At 42.5% G+C, this 15,021-nt stretch overlaps 3 protein-coding genes across 6 annotated transcripts; all 3 read left to right on the forward strand.

The window, feature by feature from the left end:
* Nucleotides 1-1,016: 1,016 nt before the first annotated feature.
* On the forward strand, nucleotides 1,017-5,633 carry LOC143012821 (mitochondrial carnitine/acylcarnitine carrier protein). The gene is made up of 9 exons (XM_076166143.1): nucleotides 1,017-1,249; nucleotides 2,818-2,910; nucleotides 3,023-3,150; nucleotides 3,855-3,945; nucleotides 4,094-4,211; nucleotides 4,396-4,468; nucleotides 4,576-4,685; nucleotides 4,998-5,119; nucleotides 5,208-5,633. The coding sequence occupies exons 1-9, from the start codon at nucleotides 1,136-1,138 to the stop codon at nucleotides 5,268-5,270; spliced, it is 912 nt and encodes a 303-aa protein (XP_076022258.1). The 5' UTR covers nucleotides 1,017-1,135; the 3' UTR covers nucleotides 5,271-5,633.
* Nucleotides 5,634-6,088: 455 nt separating this feature from the next.
* Nucleotides 6,089-10,216, forward strand: tafazzin (tafazzin, phospholipid-lysophospholipid transacylase). Of its 4 annotated transcripts, none has more exons than XM_076167204.1 (11): nucleotides 6,089-6,126; nucleotides 7,096-7,243; nucleotides 7,333-7,461; nucleotides 7,575-7,620; nucleotides 7,722-7,807; nucleotides 8,031-8,111; nucleotides 8,252-8,293; nucleotides 8,407-8,469; nucleotides 8,604-8,656; nucleotides 8,978-9,055; nucleotides 9,170-10,216. In XM_076167204.1, the coding sequence occupies exons 2-11, from the start codon at nucleotides 7,135-7,137 to the stop codon at nucleotides 9,269-9,271; spliced, it is 789 nt and encodes a 262-aa protein (XP_076023319.1). In that variant the 5' UTR covers nucleotides 6,089-6,126; nucleotides 7,096-7,134; the 3' UTR covers nucleotides 9,272-10,216. The 4 variants fall into 4 exon arrangements, with proteins under 4 accessions (XP_076023319.1, XP_076023315.1, XP_076023316.1 ...); XM_076167200.1 differs by having other exon boundaries at nucleotides 6,091-6,176; XM_076167201.1 differs by having other exon boundaries at nucleotides 6,120-6,229.
* A 411-nt stretch (nucleotides 10,217-10,627) lies between these two features.
* On the forward strand, nucleotides 10,628-14,934 carry atp6ap1a (ATPase H+ transporting accessory protein 1a). The gene is made up of 11 exons (XM_076166580.1): nucleotides 10,628-10,767; nucleotides 11,254-11,380; nucleotides 11,535-11,609; nucleotides 11,717-11,910; nucleotides 12,243-12,283; nucleotides 12,432-12,517; nucleotides 12,624-12,773; nucleotides 12,857-13,014; nucleotides 13,142-13,192; nucleotides 13,282-13,519; nucleotides 13,716-14,934. The coding sequence occupies exons 1-11, from the start codon at nucleotides 10,637-10,639 to the stop codon at nucleotides 13,923-13,925; spliced, it is 1,461 nt and encodes a 486-aa protein (XP_076022695.1). The 5' UTR covers nucleotides 10,628-10,636; the 3' UTR covers nucleotides 13,926-14,934.
* The last annotated feature ends 87 nt before the right edge of the window (nucleotides 14,935-15,021 follow it).

A 15,021-nucleotide genomic window follows, 5' to 3' on the forward strand; every position in this document is an offset into this window, starting at 1 on the left:
GATCCAGACAAAATTCAATCAAGTATGAGGACATGGAGTATGATGTCTGGAATAGTGAAACTGGCACAAATAACCTCAACGAATCCCTGAGGGCCCCTACGATGTTTAACTGACCTGATGTTGGAGTGAATGTGAGCTCAAGCAGAGTCAGAGCAAGGTTAGGATTCCTAACATTCCCCGGGCAGAGAACAACATTTGTTCTGCATTAACCAGAGTTTAGATATGAGCTCATTGTTCCTTTTAAAGAATTAGCAAAGCAGGGCTCAGATAATCAGAGGCTTTCTATGGTACAATACTGCCATCCAATGCCCATTTTGGAGACTACATTTAACTAAGGCGTTTCGTAAGATGCTGTCCAAAGGATGCAGAACTTTTATCTGCCAAATTGCATATTTTTACTATAAAAACAACAACAAAAAGGCTACATTCATCCATCTATTGTTTACCCTGTGTACCACTTAGCCACTCTGCTGTCTTTTAATATTCATTATAAAATATTTCATGGATGCCTGACAGGCTCAAAAAAGTTAATATCTTTATTTACCAGTTGCATGTTTTGATCAATGAGGAGTTTTGAAAGCAAGATACTCTCCAAAAATATTAAGTGCGCTCAGAAACATCAAATAGCTAGGCTTAAAGGCCTTTAAGGTTTAATTTGTATGAACACGGTAGAATGTTTTTGTAAAAATGTTATAAAAGCTATAACGTACAGAACACAAATAGTTTCTGTGAAACTGAACATGTAACAGACAACGGTGATGGACGTGTGATCTCTTACCACAAGAGGGCGACAAAGCTCAATGATGGGGGAAGATGAAATTGTTGTACCCTTATCGAGGATCAAAGAGTTGTACAAAACAAGAGGGAGATAAATACAATCTCGGGGAGGCAGGGTGAAAGAGATCGGGAGATCGGAACAAGCAGTTCAGGGGGGGGGGGGGGGGGGGGGGGGGGGGCGCGGGGAGAGAGAGAGAGAGAGAGAGAGAGAGAGAGAGAGAGATTATTGCAGCGAGTAAACTTTTCCACGCCCATTGTAGCGGCTCGGGCGGAGCAGCAGCGGTGTGTGAGCTCTGCGGGGCCGGCGTAGAGCGCCGTGTGTCCGGCCTGTGTGTCAGGCCATGCAGGGAGAGAGAGGATGGGAGAAAGAGAGCTCAGCACACACACAGTTTCTCCGCTCAAGAACTTTGTTGCAGGAGGAGTAGCAGGAGCCTGTCTGCTGTTGGCTGGACACCCGCTTGACACCATCAAGGTGAGTATCACTATGGTAACACTGAAATGGAACGTGTGGACGTTTAGAACTTATTCCGAAATGTGCATGACAGTTTCAGACTGATAACGTCGTGCTATCTAATGTAGACGTTAGGGGGGGATTAGAGTTAAATCAGCTTAAAAAGTCACAGTGCAGCCCGGTACTCACACACACTGACTTCTTAAGTATCTGACTCTGAAGTAGTGTCACCAGTATACTGAAGACTATTACTTCAATTAAAGGGACAAGCAGGGAGACATTCGCACAAGCAAGTCTCCTACATAACGAGTAACATGATAATAAGCATGCCATGTCCACACTAGGCCCTTTACATTGACTTAAGATAAGAAAAGGCCAACTAAAATGTAGTCAAACACATTTTATATAATAATATAATATATAGTATTATAAAACAACTAATGTAAGTTAACCAGTCGAATTCTAGCCTACATTTGACTTCAAAGTCTGACTTGTTTAAAAGTGGAGCAATCCACTGCACTTTGATCTCTGAAAGTGGAACAGTCTTTGTTGTTCACACGTGTGTGTTCAGCCATAGTGTGACACGCTTGTGAAGATGGATAAAAGAAAATACTCCAAGTTTGTTAATTTGTTTGCAAAGATATACTGATCTCTTGTACCAGGAGGTGATAAGAGTGAAGGAATCAAGGTACAGTATGAGAGATGTGAGCATGCAGTGTCTCACTTCATTTGTACTCCCAGGGAAAACCCAAAAAGAGAAAGACGGGTAAAATATAACAGCAAATTGTAGTTAAGGGGTCATCAGGGACTGATTGGCAGGTTTCTATATATAGCTACACGTTCCATGTGCTTCTCATACAGTAGCCGTTGTCTGCTGCTCACAGGACGTCAGTAGTTGAGGTGGGATTGTTCCAAGACAAGTCAAACAGAAGTGACTGGCAGGGGGTTACATCCATGGTTTGTACCTGAGACAAATGCAGTTACAGCAAACTACTGCCCTGCATAAAATAAACAACTACCAATAAGCTGTTTCCAATAGCTTGTGATATTTACTGTATTTATTTTGTAATTGATGTAGCTGCGTGTCATGTTTATATGGGATTAAGGCTGCATTCATCAATTGTAAACTTGTACCTTACAGTCACACCCAGGTCCTTATCAAGGACACAGCAACACTGATGGGTGTTCCCTTGTTATCATGCTCTGTAACTGTTTCTTCATTCTTCCCTCCAAAACATGATCCTCTGCCCCCTCTCTCTCTCTCTCTCTCTCTCTCTCTTTGTTATAAAAAAAACAATTCCTTTTGTTATTTGAAAAAACTCAGTTTCTCACATTGGCAGAATGATTCCATTAACCATTAAAAAAGCAGAAACAGCGTGTGTGACCATGGCTACAACTTTATTTTCAATTCACTAAGAAAACTCCTCCGAAAATGTTCTCCAGCATCTCAAATACTAAACTTAATCTTGTGTATGATCAGTGATGGGTGTGCGTGTGTGTGTGTGTGTGTGTGTGTGTGTGTGTGTGTGTGTGTGTGTGTGTGTGTGTGTGTGTGTGAAGCAGCTTGATAATTAAACCCTTTGTTGTAGGTGAGACTACAGACGCAGCCCAAAGCCTCCCGCAGTCGATATGTGCTCTATACAGGAACATATGACTGTTTCCGCAAGACAGTCACCAAAGAGGTGAACATACACACACAGAAACACACACAATGCCTGCAGATCCTTGAGGGGTCACTTCATGTCACAATTTTCATTTTAAACTGTGTGTGTGTATGTGTGTGTTTGTGTTCAGGGTGTACTTGGTCTGTATAAAGGTATGGGGGCTCCCCTGGCTGGTGTGGCTCCTATGATGGCCATCAGTTTCTTTGGATTCGGTCTTGGAAAACAACTCCAACAGAAGGACACTGGCAAACCCCTGACGTGAGTAAAACAATCTGTACCGACAGCTGTCAACATTGAAAGCTGACTGTCACTCTAACTGTAAGAGGAATCGAGCCAGAAAATAAATAAATAAAGTCAGACTGGCCTGCAAAGGGATAAGTGTTTACAGAGATTGTATTAAAACTAGATGAAGGGTTCAGCACCAAAGCACCAAGGGGCTCCAAGGGCTTTTGCTTGTGTCTTTGTATGAGTTCCTGTCAAGGTGTCCGTGATAGCTATGAGTTCTATATATAAATGAGCTCTATGTTTACCTCCCCTCAGCCGCCATTCGTCCACACCTCCACACCTCTTTCCTCGTATTACCACGCCACTTCCCATCATGTCTCCTGACAGCCCCTCTATCACCTTTGACCCTCTCTGCTTCATAAAGCTACCACATGTTGTTACTCCATGTATAGGCACAGTGTTGTCTATTTCATTCAGAAACATTGTAGTGTAAACAGAACTAACCAGACTGTAGCAGGATTCTGTTGCAAAGAGGAGGCGTGTTTCCTGGAAATGCTTCTGGCACACAATCAAACAAATGTACAATCCTGGAATGTGCATTTGTTTTCTATTACTAGAGAGGGAATAAGCAAGAACAAGAAGCCGTCCGTCTTTCACGCCCTCTGCTGTCTGCTTGGGAGAATGTTTTAGCTCTATAATGCACACACACAAGATAATTCAGATTTTTCTCTGTCCAGGCACACACAAATATTCCTTTCTGGCTGTCTAGCAGGGGTGTTTACCACAGTGATAGTGGCTCCAGGGGAGAGGATCAAATGCTTACTACAGGTATTGTTAGTTTGTTGGTGTGTGTTCTTCTTTGACAGCGATTTTAAAAGAAAATGTGATATGTTCATGATTTTAAATATTTCTATTTGCTGAATTTGATTTAATCTGTATGAGTGTGTGTTTGCATGTGTGTGTGTGTGTGTTCCAGGTGCAGGCCAGTAGCGCCCATCCTCGCTATTCAGGTCCACTTGACTGTGCCATAAGTCTCTATAAGGAGCAGGGGATCCGCAGCGTCTACAAAGGAACTATACTTACCCTTATCAGAGGTAGTGAACTCAAGAATTACACATGTGTGTATGTGTGCTTGCATGAGGTGTGTGTGTGGGGTAATCATGTTATTTGACAGAAGGAAGAAGAAGACTAATGATTAACTTTTATTTGGTGAGTGATGGTTGAATCAAAGGGCAATGTGGCTGTTCACCTGCTCACACTTCCTTGTCTCACACTCAGATGTACCGTCTAATGGCCTATACTTCCTGACATATGAATCCCTCAAAAATTTCCTGACACCCGAGGGTCAAAGGTCAGTCCCCATGCTTGCAGGAAAGAAGTATAAAGTCCATAAGTACTCAGTGTCTCATAGCCTATAAACTTTTATTTTATTCATATCTGTGTGTCTTTATGTGTCAGTGTTTCTGAACTCAGCACTCCCAAGATCCTCCTGGCTGGAGGTATAGCAGGGATCCTGAACTGGACAATCGCCCTTCCCCCAGATGTCCTCAAATCCAACTTCCAGACAGGTCAGTGCTGAGGTCAACATAAAGCTCTGGACAAGGCTGGGTCACAAGACTACGACCTCTTAAACATGATCAGCAGTTAAATGGGCTTTAACAAGTTCAGCCAAATTCAATTTTGACCCATCTGACTGACCAGCCCATTATGTGTGTAAATGATAGTACAACAATGGAGAAGCTCATAAATATGGTAAAGCAGTCTCACAACAAATGGCAACACACATCAACACAACAAAAGGTGATTGGATATCAAAATACAGCTTGTATTTGAAATATAATATATGTAATTGATTCCACATGGTGTGTGTGTGTGTGTAGCTGCAGATGGGAAGTACAGAGGTCTGGCTGATGTCCTAAGAACGCTGCTTCGGGAAGAAGGACCTAAAGCCCTCTACAAAGGATTCAACGCTGTGTTTCTACGTGCCTTTCCTGCCAATGCGGTAATTCCCTGCCGTGTCATCAACATCAACTGTCTTTTGTCTATTTCCTCAATTAAATGACTCTTCTCTCCCCCTCTTCATCTTTCAGGCCTGCTTCTTAGGATTCGAGGTGGCATTAAAGGGGCTGCATTGGCTCGCACCCACTTGGTGAAATCAGTCACTTTGCCATGAAGTATCTGTAACTGGAACAAAGTTCGGATCAATGTTTCAGAGAGACAATGTTCTGTTCAGAATCTGTACCAAACACCTCTGTTGTATATGTTTTTTGGTCTTTAGTGAGTCATATTTCAGATATTATTGTTTGGGGGGAATGTACAGTTGATCAAGATTGTATATACCAACTTTGCATAACTTTAATAAGCTTTGAGTGTGTGTGTGTCTGTGTGTGTATATACGGTATATATTGTATACTATTTATTCCTGTTTTCCCATTCCCTTTCCACACTTTTAAAGTGCTTGTGTATTATTTGTGATGCTGTAAAATATAAAGAAATTCTGTTTTGTGTGTGCCTCTGATCCTCCTCTGTCATTATTATTGAGAAATGTATCTTATGTTATTGATCAATATGAGGAGACAGCTGGAAAGACTTGCTAAAGAAAGAAAAGGAAAACAGTTATAGATTATTAAAGTAATTATGAGTAGAAATACTGTACAAACTCAGAAAAACAAAGCAGTTTAATGAGGCTATAAATGAGGTCATAGATACAATATGTTGTGGATTCATGCACTACTTCCAGCGAGGCATTTCACCTTTGCCCTACTTTCAGCATCCAATACCCATAAATCCACATTTCTCTAAACGAAAGTTGGTTACGGGCTGCGGCGAAATCTCTCTAAAGAAACTCAAAGTCCCTTATCGTTATTGTGAAGCAGAACTCTGAGAAAATAAAGTAAACAAAACCAAACCCGAGTACCCCTACCTGTACCCGAGACTACAATACCCACAATGCACATGACTTCCGTTTCCGGGGTCAGTTATCTCACACAGCCTATTAACACGAGAGAGGTGAGGTTTATATCCTTACTTCATGTTGTCACGACGTCTCTTTAACGCGTGTGAGTGCCTCAGATCAAACCGCCGCGGCGCCACGTCACTTTTAAACTCTAACGTAAGGTGTATGGCAGCTCCTTTGCCGTGACTGCTGTGTGAGAGACTCGCTTAAAATACCGGCAGATTCATAAGACATTGGCTGTCAGTGTTATTAGAGAGACTCTTATTCAGGTAGTTAATGCGTTAGTAGTTAAAGGCGTTAATTCAAGCGTCCACATTCTCCCAGTGTACGAATTTATTTCCTGCATGTTGTTTTGTATCAGTAAACTTGGGTAGAAGCTAAAAGGCTAGTTGGCTAACGGTTTTGACTCTAGACACGTGCGCTAAAAATGACTGACAGACAAAAAAAATTGGTGTTTAAACTATCTTTAATCAATAGATGAAGAAAGAAGCTGTTTAACTAGAGTTCACTTGCTGACTCGTACATCAACCGTCACCCTAATCAGTCTTACATTAACTCACGCAAACAGTAAACGCATAGATTTCTATCGATTTATTGCCACATTTTAAATTGTAGAAAAACGAGCGGAACTCCCTGAATGTGCTTACAGAAGCCTTTGCTTCAGCTATATCTGCACTGAAATTAAGACTAATGAAACGCATATGATTGAATTGAAAACAAACATTTCACGGAGTTTTTGCATTGTTTATATAGTACAAAGTTCAAAACATCAGTCTGTAATGAAGTGTGACAACATTGCTTTGGTGTTGTAACTGGAGCTTTAGTGCTGAGCCAAGCGTACAGACTCGGTATCAAATATGATGGGAGCAGATCAGTCTTTGTTGTCAAATATTGCCATCTGTAATCAATTGAAGTCCAGCATTTGACAAATAAAAATAAAGAATCCAGACAGAACCTGACAAATTGTAGATTCCTGTAAAGTTTACTCCCAGCTGTTTCTTATTTGTTGTTCTGTTCTGCAGGGTTACAGTGTGTGGATGTAGTGTTGGAGGTGTGCTGCGATGCCCCTGGAGGTCAGATGGCCGTTCCCTCACTGCCCGGCTTTAGCATGGAGAATTTCGGGCTCACTGATCATGGGCATGGTGGGCTCATACTCCTACTTCTGGACCAGTAAGTTGGAATGTACATGCAAGTAAAATCAATCATCAACTGGCCTGCGCTTACTCTTTAACCTCACACGCTGATGTCTCTGTCCTCAGAATACATGAACTACCTGACTATCCATAACCATGAGGTTCTTTTGGACCTGATTGACCAGCGTCCTTCTGACACACCCCTCATCACTCTGTCCAATCATCAGTCCTGTATGGATGACCCACATATCTGGGGTCAGGAGATGCACACATACACACACACACACACACACACACAATTTGAATCTGCAGAATCCTCTCAAACACTTCAGTCAGGAAATGGTGACAATCAAATGTCTTTGTGACAGGGGTTCTCAAGTTCAGACAGATATGGACCTACAACAAAATGCGGTGGTGAGTGATGTCATTCCCATATGCCTTAGCGCACTTTGGATGTGTTTGATCTTGGTTTTATTTCCGTAGTAATGTGAAATTGCTTCTCTGAACTTGGACAGGACACCGGCAGCATCAGACATCTGCTTCACTCAAGAGCTGCACTCCAGATTCTTCAGTCGGGGGAAGTGTGTTCCTGTCTGCCGGGGTGAGTGTGTGTGTGTCCGAGTAGCTCAAAGGAGATGAATCTATCAGCTGTTGTGCCATGGTTTGATACATAAAACCCACCTTGGATAAAATATCAATCACAATCAATTCAACACTATAAAATGATACGATACCTTGTCCAGTTTACTTGAGACCCTACAATCTGTGTATGTGAACCCATGATGATGGTATTGGTGCTGATGATGCTTGTGTGTTGCCATTAGGTGATGGTGTTTACCAGAGAGGCATGGACTTCATTCTGGAGAAATTGAATGGAGGAGAATGGGTGCACATTTTCCCAGAAGGTTTGCGACCATTCCCCCCCATCCACACACACTTTCCTCTGACTTCTGCTAATTAGCAGGATAATAGAAATAAGCACCTCTCTCTCTCTCTCTCTCTCTCTCTCTCTCTCTCTCTCTCTCTCTCATTGTTCAATTAACAGGCAAGGTCAATGTGACTGAGGAGTTCATACGGTTAAAATGGGGTGAGTACATGGTGTTACAGGAACAATATTATAGTAGTCATGCATTCTTCTTTGTCTCACTGTATTTGGCAACAGCCTTATGTTTAAGCCCCTTCATAAAATGTGTGTTGTAGGTGTGGGTCGTCTCATAGCAGAGTGCTCCCTTAACCCCATCATACTGCCCCTCTGGCATGTAGGTGAGTTACCTGCGGGCAAATGGGGAGAATGACAGAACTGCTCTGTAGCTTTGGGATGAGTGTCAGGGGAATGACAGATTACTGAATACTAAAGACAAGTAGTTGTTGTTCTGTGTGCCTTACCTTTGCCCCAGGTTTGAGCGACGTGTTGCCCAATATGACGCCCTACATTCCCCGGACTGGAAAGGTGGGGACAACAGAGCGATAAGATAGTGATTGACTGAAATAACCTTTTTAGAATGTATTTGATACTATCACAGTACTGTGCTCGGCTACAATAATAATCTAATAGGACCAAATCTAATTTGTGTGATGATGCATTCATTATAGAATCAGTTACACCAGACATTATTTGGATGTAGAGAAATGCAATGTGTTTACGTTATATACTTGGCTAAGGTTGAAATACTGCAGACTTTATAAGTGAAGTATAAGTTTCCTGTTTTGTTAGTTATGACTTTATGTCTGACTGTCATGAATCCTGTTGTAACTTGTGTTTTGCTTTCAGAGAATAACAGTCCTGGTGGGGAAACCGTTCATTGTTAAAGACTTGGTGGAATCTCTCCGAGCTGAAAACAAGAGCCAGGTTAGGACTTTGTTACTCATGTGCTCAGTGCATTAGGGAATAATGGAAAACTTCTAATTATGCGGTATGTATTTTCTATATATAGAAAATTGAAAAATGTTCATTTCTTCTTAGATGGAAATGAGGAAGGTCTTGACCGATTTCATTCAGGGAGAGTTTCAGAGCCTGAAGGCCCAGGCAGATGCCCTCCATGTGCAGATGGAGACACGATCCTGATCCAGCATTCATCCTTGCATACTGCACTCCTCATAGCCAACAAGACGGATCCTTTTCCCTAACCTGAGGGGAATCCAAGAACACTTGGAGCACTTGAACCAGATCCATATCTCCATACTCAGGAAGCTCTGAGCCCAGACAAGCTTTGAAATGTTTTGAGAAATGCTACCTATGTGTGTGTGTGTGTGCGCGATCAGGCCAAGTTTGAATTATTTGACCAGTTGCCTGAGTAGATTGCACAATCAGTGCTGGGATATCTCTATGCAGGCATTGACTTGGTCCTGGAAAATGAAAGACGTATCAAGACTAAATGTCCACAGTTGCTTTTTTTCTCCTACCTGGAAATGTACACAAAGCTGCTCTTCGGCTTAATATTAGGATGCTGTTCGGTCAACTTTACACATACACATGCCATAAGACAGCAAAGAAGTAGATCTGCATGTAAGAAGGACATCAGTGCTGAATATTACCAATTGAATGAATTTACGACTTATCAGAAAGTAGCATGCAGTGAAAATGGCTGGTGCTGGACAAGTAGTTTAGTAGTGCATTGTACAATTCTACAGTATATGCTTCATGTTCTTGCTCGGAATTAAGTGACTACTCAAACATTGTAGTCTGCAACATCACAATGTGGCCTGGTCCTTCTTTTTATATAATCTTTCATATATGTCACATGTGAAAACAATTTGCCAGTGTTCGGCTTAATAGTGTATAGATTCATTTTAATCAATGAAGGAAATCCCAGGGTTTCTTTAGATTTGTCATTCTCTGAATGCTACACCAACACAGATGTGTACAGTATATAATTTATTTTATCACAGAAATCAATAGCTTTTATAAGGAAAGGCCACAGCTGATTGATCTGTGGTTATTTGATAATGTGATGCCTTATTGCCACTATTTCCTGTGAATGCGAATAAAGTGTTTGATTTTTTATTTCAATTGTGTATGGTTCAGGTCTAATAAAAGTGCTGAAACACACACATCCTGAAAAAGCTCTCCCAGGTGAGAGTCACCTGGTGTGATTGGGGATGACCATCCCTTTGTCAAGAATCGAGATGAGAGCTCAGGCTCAACGAAATGAAACATTTTTAATGCCACATGCCCTGTATACTGTATTGTGTGTACTACATTTCATAAACTCCCAAGATAATTTGATGGTTGCTGTAAATTATATAACAACGATAACCTCACAAATATTCTGTTGGTAATCAAAATCCAATCAAAATAAATACACAAAGCCATATAAATGGAACATACATCCATGTAAACAGTTATTCCCCTATATGACGTCACCTTGAAAGCCATGGCCGAGCGTCACGTGATCTCGCTGTACGTCACCTGCTGTCAGATTCCCCAAAGATGGCGACCGAACGGATCCTGCATCTCCGGCGCATCACGACCTCTTTGGCCGTTTTACTCGTTTTATTCAGTACAATAAATACAGGGAATTGCGATGCGCAGGTGCCGCTGGTTTTGTGGGCAAGCGAAGGGTGAGAAAATGTTTATTTCCTCATTGTATTGTATTTTTTCCTGCAGCGTCTGTGGTGACTTAGCGGTTGCCGTTACTCCATCAGGGGCTATCACTCTGTGTTAGCTAGCGGGGTTAGCTGAAGGTGGCTCGGTATTATTCTGAATAAAAATGCAAATTCTACCGAGTCACTTAGGAAGAATAAGATTTATAGTTAAGCTTTTTGTCGTCATAATCTCATAATTATAATGGTAAGTGCCGTGACATCTAACGAGCTGTTGACAAAATGTATGCTATTTATATATTTACAAATGTAAGACATCTGCCACCACTACAAGCAACCACCGATGCATCCCAGCCTAACATGGCCACTAGTTAGCCTGCAACACCCAGGGCCACATAGTTCCACATTCCACCTGCCTCTGTCCTCGCCATGGGACACACATGTGTTCCATTGTCATAGTTTTCCAGAAGTTTGGACAAATGTATGTGCTTGAATCTCCGCCAGGGTCTCTCTGCCCAGCCAGTCGCCCCCCACAGCAGGTCATATCGTGGGGCAGCAGCAGCTGGCCGCTTACCTAGAAAAAGCTCTGAGTGCGGGGCCACGGAATGTACTGCTCTTCCTTCAGGACAAGGTGCACACACACACACACACACACAGTCAATCCAACCTGCTGAGGAGAAAGAGAAAACAGAAAAGCTGGAGAAATTTTGCTTCTGTAAATATAAATGTTGCCCACTCAAATCATTGATACTCGTTGATACATGTTGTCCTGGTTTCCACTCCAGATGAGCATCGAGGACTTCACCATGTATGCAGGGGCTTTTGGAAACAAGCAGGACAGCGTGTTCCCCAATCTTGAGGTGATGTTATGTACATTTTCCATCAGTGTATTCCAGCGCCCTGTGACTCTCTCTGCTCATATTGCTGTCGTGTCCCTAACAAAGGTTCTGTGCTCTTTGTGCCACAGGGAGCCTTGATGTCGTCTCTCTCTCCCCTGGTGTTACCTGCTGTGTCCTGGCCTGCCTCCAACGCAGTGATCGGCCAGCTGCAGGACCACTTAGAAACCTCTCCTCTGTACATGGATGCAGACACGCTCAGCCAGCTCAGACTCAACGCCTCCTCACCTGCCCTGCTGGTGTTCAGGCTGCCCTATGGCGTCGGGTACATACTGTGTGCACTAACACACTCCTGCAGCACACTGGACTGCACATGCATCTATTGTTTTTGTATTAACAAACCTATAACAACTCACTGAATGAGCACATAAAAGTAAATTTGACAGTGATTTGTCACATTAAGGCACATGTATTGACATCTCTACAGGGAAGTCTTGCTGTCTTGGTTCTTCTCACTTTGTTTCTGCCTTTGTCTATTTTCTTGGATTTGAGCAACTTGTTTTCTTCACTACTAATCCGCTCACACCTTCCCTAGTTCCCCCCTCCTCCTCTCCTCCCTCTAATATCTCATTGTCACTTTGCCTGGCTGTCTTGCAGGGCTGATCTGATGTCTGCAAAAGAGATTCTCAGTGGGAATGGTGAGCCACTGGAGTCTGACTTCTGGCTTGTCTAACCTTGTAACCTTTGTGCACACATTTTGTTTGTAGAATATGAAAATCCTACACGTTTCTGCGTTTTATATCTCTTTGGGTTAAGTGAGGCATTACTTGTACATATTTCCTTCAGATGAGGTGATTGGTCAGGTGTTGAGCGTCATGAAGACACAGTCTGTTCCATACACAGCCATCTACACGGCCCTGCGACCCTCAAGGGTGAGTCTGTCTGTCACTTTGGTTTCATTGTCTCTCATCAATTCTTGTTTCATGTTGCAGGCATGTTCTCCAACCTTCTTCTTCTTCTTCTTCTTCTTCTGTGTAGGAGGCTGCCTCTCTCTCCATGGATGCAGGTCTGGGTGGAGGACGCTCTCTCCTGCAGGCCAGAGGTGGATACAAGGAGAGGGAGAGAGAGAGGGAGAGGCAGCGGAAGATCAATGAGAAGGCTTTGATTCATAGGCCGGTGGAGTATAAGGTAGGGCGACGGTGCGTTAAGAGTATTTTATCCCTCTTCCTCCTGCGTGTTCTTCTCCATTTCATCTTTTGCCCCGTCTGCAGGAGGGAGAGGACACTTGTATTCTCCTGTGGGCCAAGTCCCTGACGGTGAGTATCCTGCGGAGCGGCCGCTGGGAGGACCACGATCTGACTTCTGATACCTTCGGGGAAGGCGTGAGCCCAAAACTCCACGGCTCCAGCTGCGACCAAACTAAGTCAAGGTCTGTCATCGCGACAGGGTGAAATCAGTATGGGTTTTAGAGTTCTGCAGAGAACACCTGTAGGCACTGAAAACAGTTTTCATGGTAAATGTGTTATATTCGTCCTTTCTCATTTGATTCTTGTCAGACTTGTCCTGAATTATGAGAACGTCCTCGGCCACCGAAGCTTCAAACTGATGTGAGTCTGCACAATATACGGTACATACACCAGCACGTAAACAAATACACTGTTAACTAAATCTACTCTGTTTATGTACATGCATCCAGCTTTGCCATGGGTCAGCGTCACTACAAAGTGTCTGCTCGCCGCTGGTTCACACTGGACGTTGTGGAGCTGGAGTACGATGGGGCCAAAGCTGCCTTTAATGGTAGCCGGAACATCTATGCTCCTGCTGAGTACTCCTACCGCTGTGAGTCTGTCACGAGCTTCCGCTGGCCTCTGCTTGTTCCACGCTCATCCAAAGACCCAGCCAATCAATGGAGAATCTCCTTTGAAGACTTCCAAGTAAGAGGGTTTGATGTTTCTTCTTGTTGTTGTTGTTGTTGTTAGCCAGGCTTGTAGTATGTGTGAATGTAATCTAGAAAAGGAAAGGAAACTACCAATCCATGAATACAAAAACAGGTGGTATATGATCTCTGTCAGTATTTGTGCTTGAGATGAATGTAACTTTTGTCTCTAAACTCTTCCTTCTCCTCCACAGATCCAAGGTTTTAACGTGAGCGGTGGTGATTTCTCTTATGCCAGCGACTGTGCGGGCTTCTTCACCCCTGGTATCTGGATGGGCCTGATGACCAGCCTCCTCATGGTCCTAGTGCTCACCTACGGGCTAAACATGATCATGCAGCTGCGCACTATGGACCGCTTCGATGATCCCAAAGGTCCGGCTATCTCCGTACCGCTGACAGAGTAGCTCGCTCGCTCTCTCGCTCGCTCGCACGCACCTCTCTCACTTTTCATGGTTCTTTCTTTCAATCCCTTGAATGGTTCTGTTAATGCTTCAGCTCCTGCTCCCTTTAGCCCTCTTCCATACATTCCACTTTTACAGTAATGTGTAATGTATTCATCACACGTCATCATATGTTACCATAGCAATCCTGTTTTTACAATCTAGTCTTCAAGTCGCCATGGATCAATATGTCTCACAAGAAAGGGATGCAACTGTACATACTGCGACAAATATGATCTGATTTATGAATAATATGAAGAAGCTATTTATTGGTGAATTTAAAAGTGTTTTTTGATGTGTGTTTGTCTTGTAGTTGTATTTGTGTATGTGAGTAGATCGATGAAATGTAGATGTTTACATGAATACAATTCTGTTGGGATGACTGATAGAGACTCGCACACCTTTACTGATTATTGGAGAGAATGTTATTTGGCAAGAAAATGTAAAATGTTTTGAATTCTCGAGAGAGAGAGGAACTGAAATGTAGTCTAAAGGTCAAGTGTCTTTATTGCAGTAAGGCCTTGTAGTTGTCTCATGGGAACAGGAAGCAAAACTTAAGTTCCTGAAATATTTTCTTCCTGCCCCTCCCACTACTAAATGTAGTAGATGTGCACTGAAATTGTATTTGTGAAAAGCTGAATTATTTAACTTTTTTGTTTGTTAATTTATTTTGTGTTAATGAGCTGTAGTGAGTAACGATGATGTGAGGTCCTGATGATGATGATGATGATGGTCCTGTGTTGTGCTGCTGCTGTGAACCCAATAAAACATCTGTGAACATTGAGAGGATTTATCTACGTCTACTTCTACTTAAATGGAAGAAGCTATAAACACTCAAACTTTGGGCTAAATATCAAAGTGCTTTTGTCATGAAAACAACTCTTTTTCTGTTTATTATTCCTTTATGTTCACCATCTGTATTGTCATATTTTCTGTGATTAAATGTTTGATTATATTATATTTAAAGTAGACTATATAACGTGAAATCAAGACATCACATACAACAAACACAACTATACATTTTATGCACAACTTCAGGTAAGTGCATAACAGACAGTAT

The sequence above is a fragment of the Genypterus blacodes genome, unplaced genomic scaffold (assembly GCF_046128005.1).
Source record: "Genypterus blacodes isolate CSIRO-AG114 ecotype Tasmania unplaced genomic scaffold, CSIRO-AGI_Gbla_v1 ptg000156l_1, whole genome shotgun sequence".
Taxonomy (NCBI): domain Eukaryota; kingdom Metazoa; phylum Chordata; class Actinopteri; order Ophidiiformes; family Ophidiidae; genus Genypterus; species Genypterus blacodes.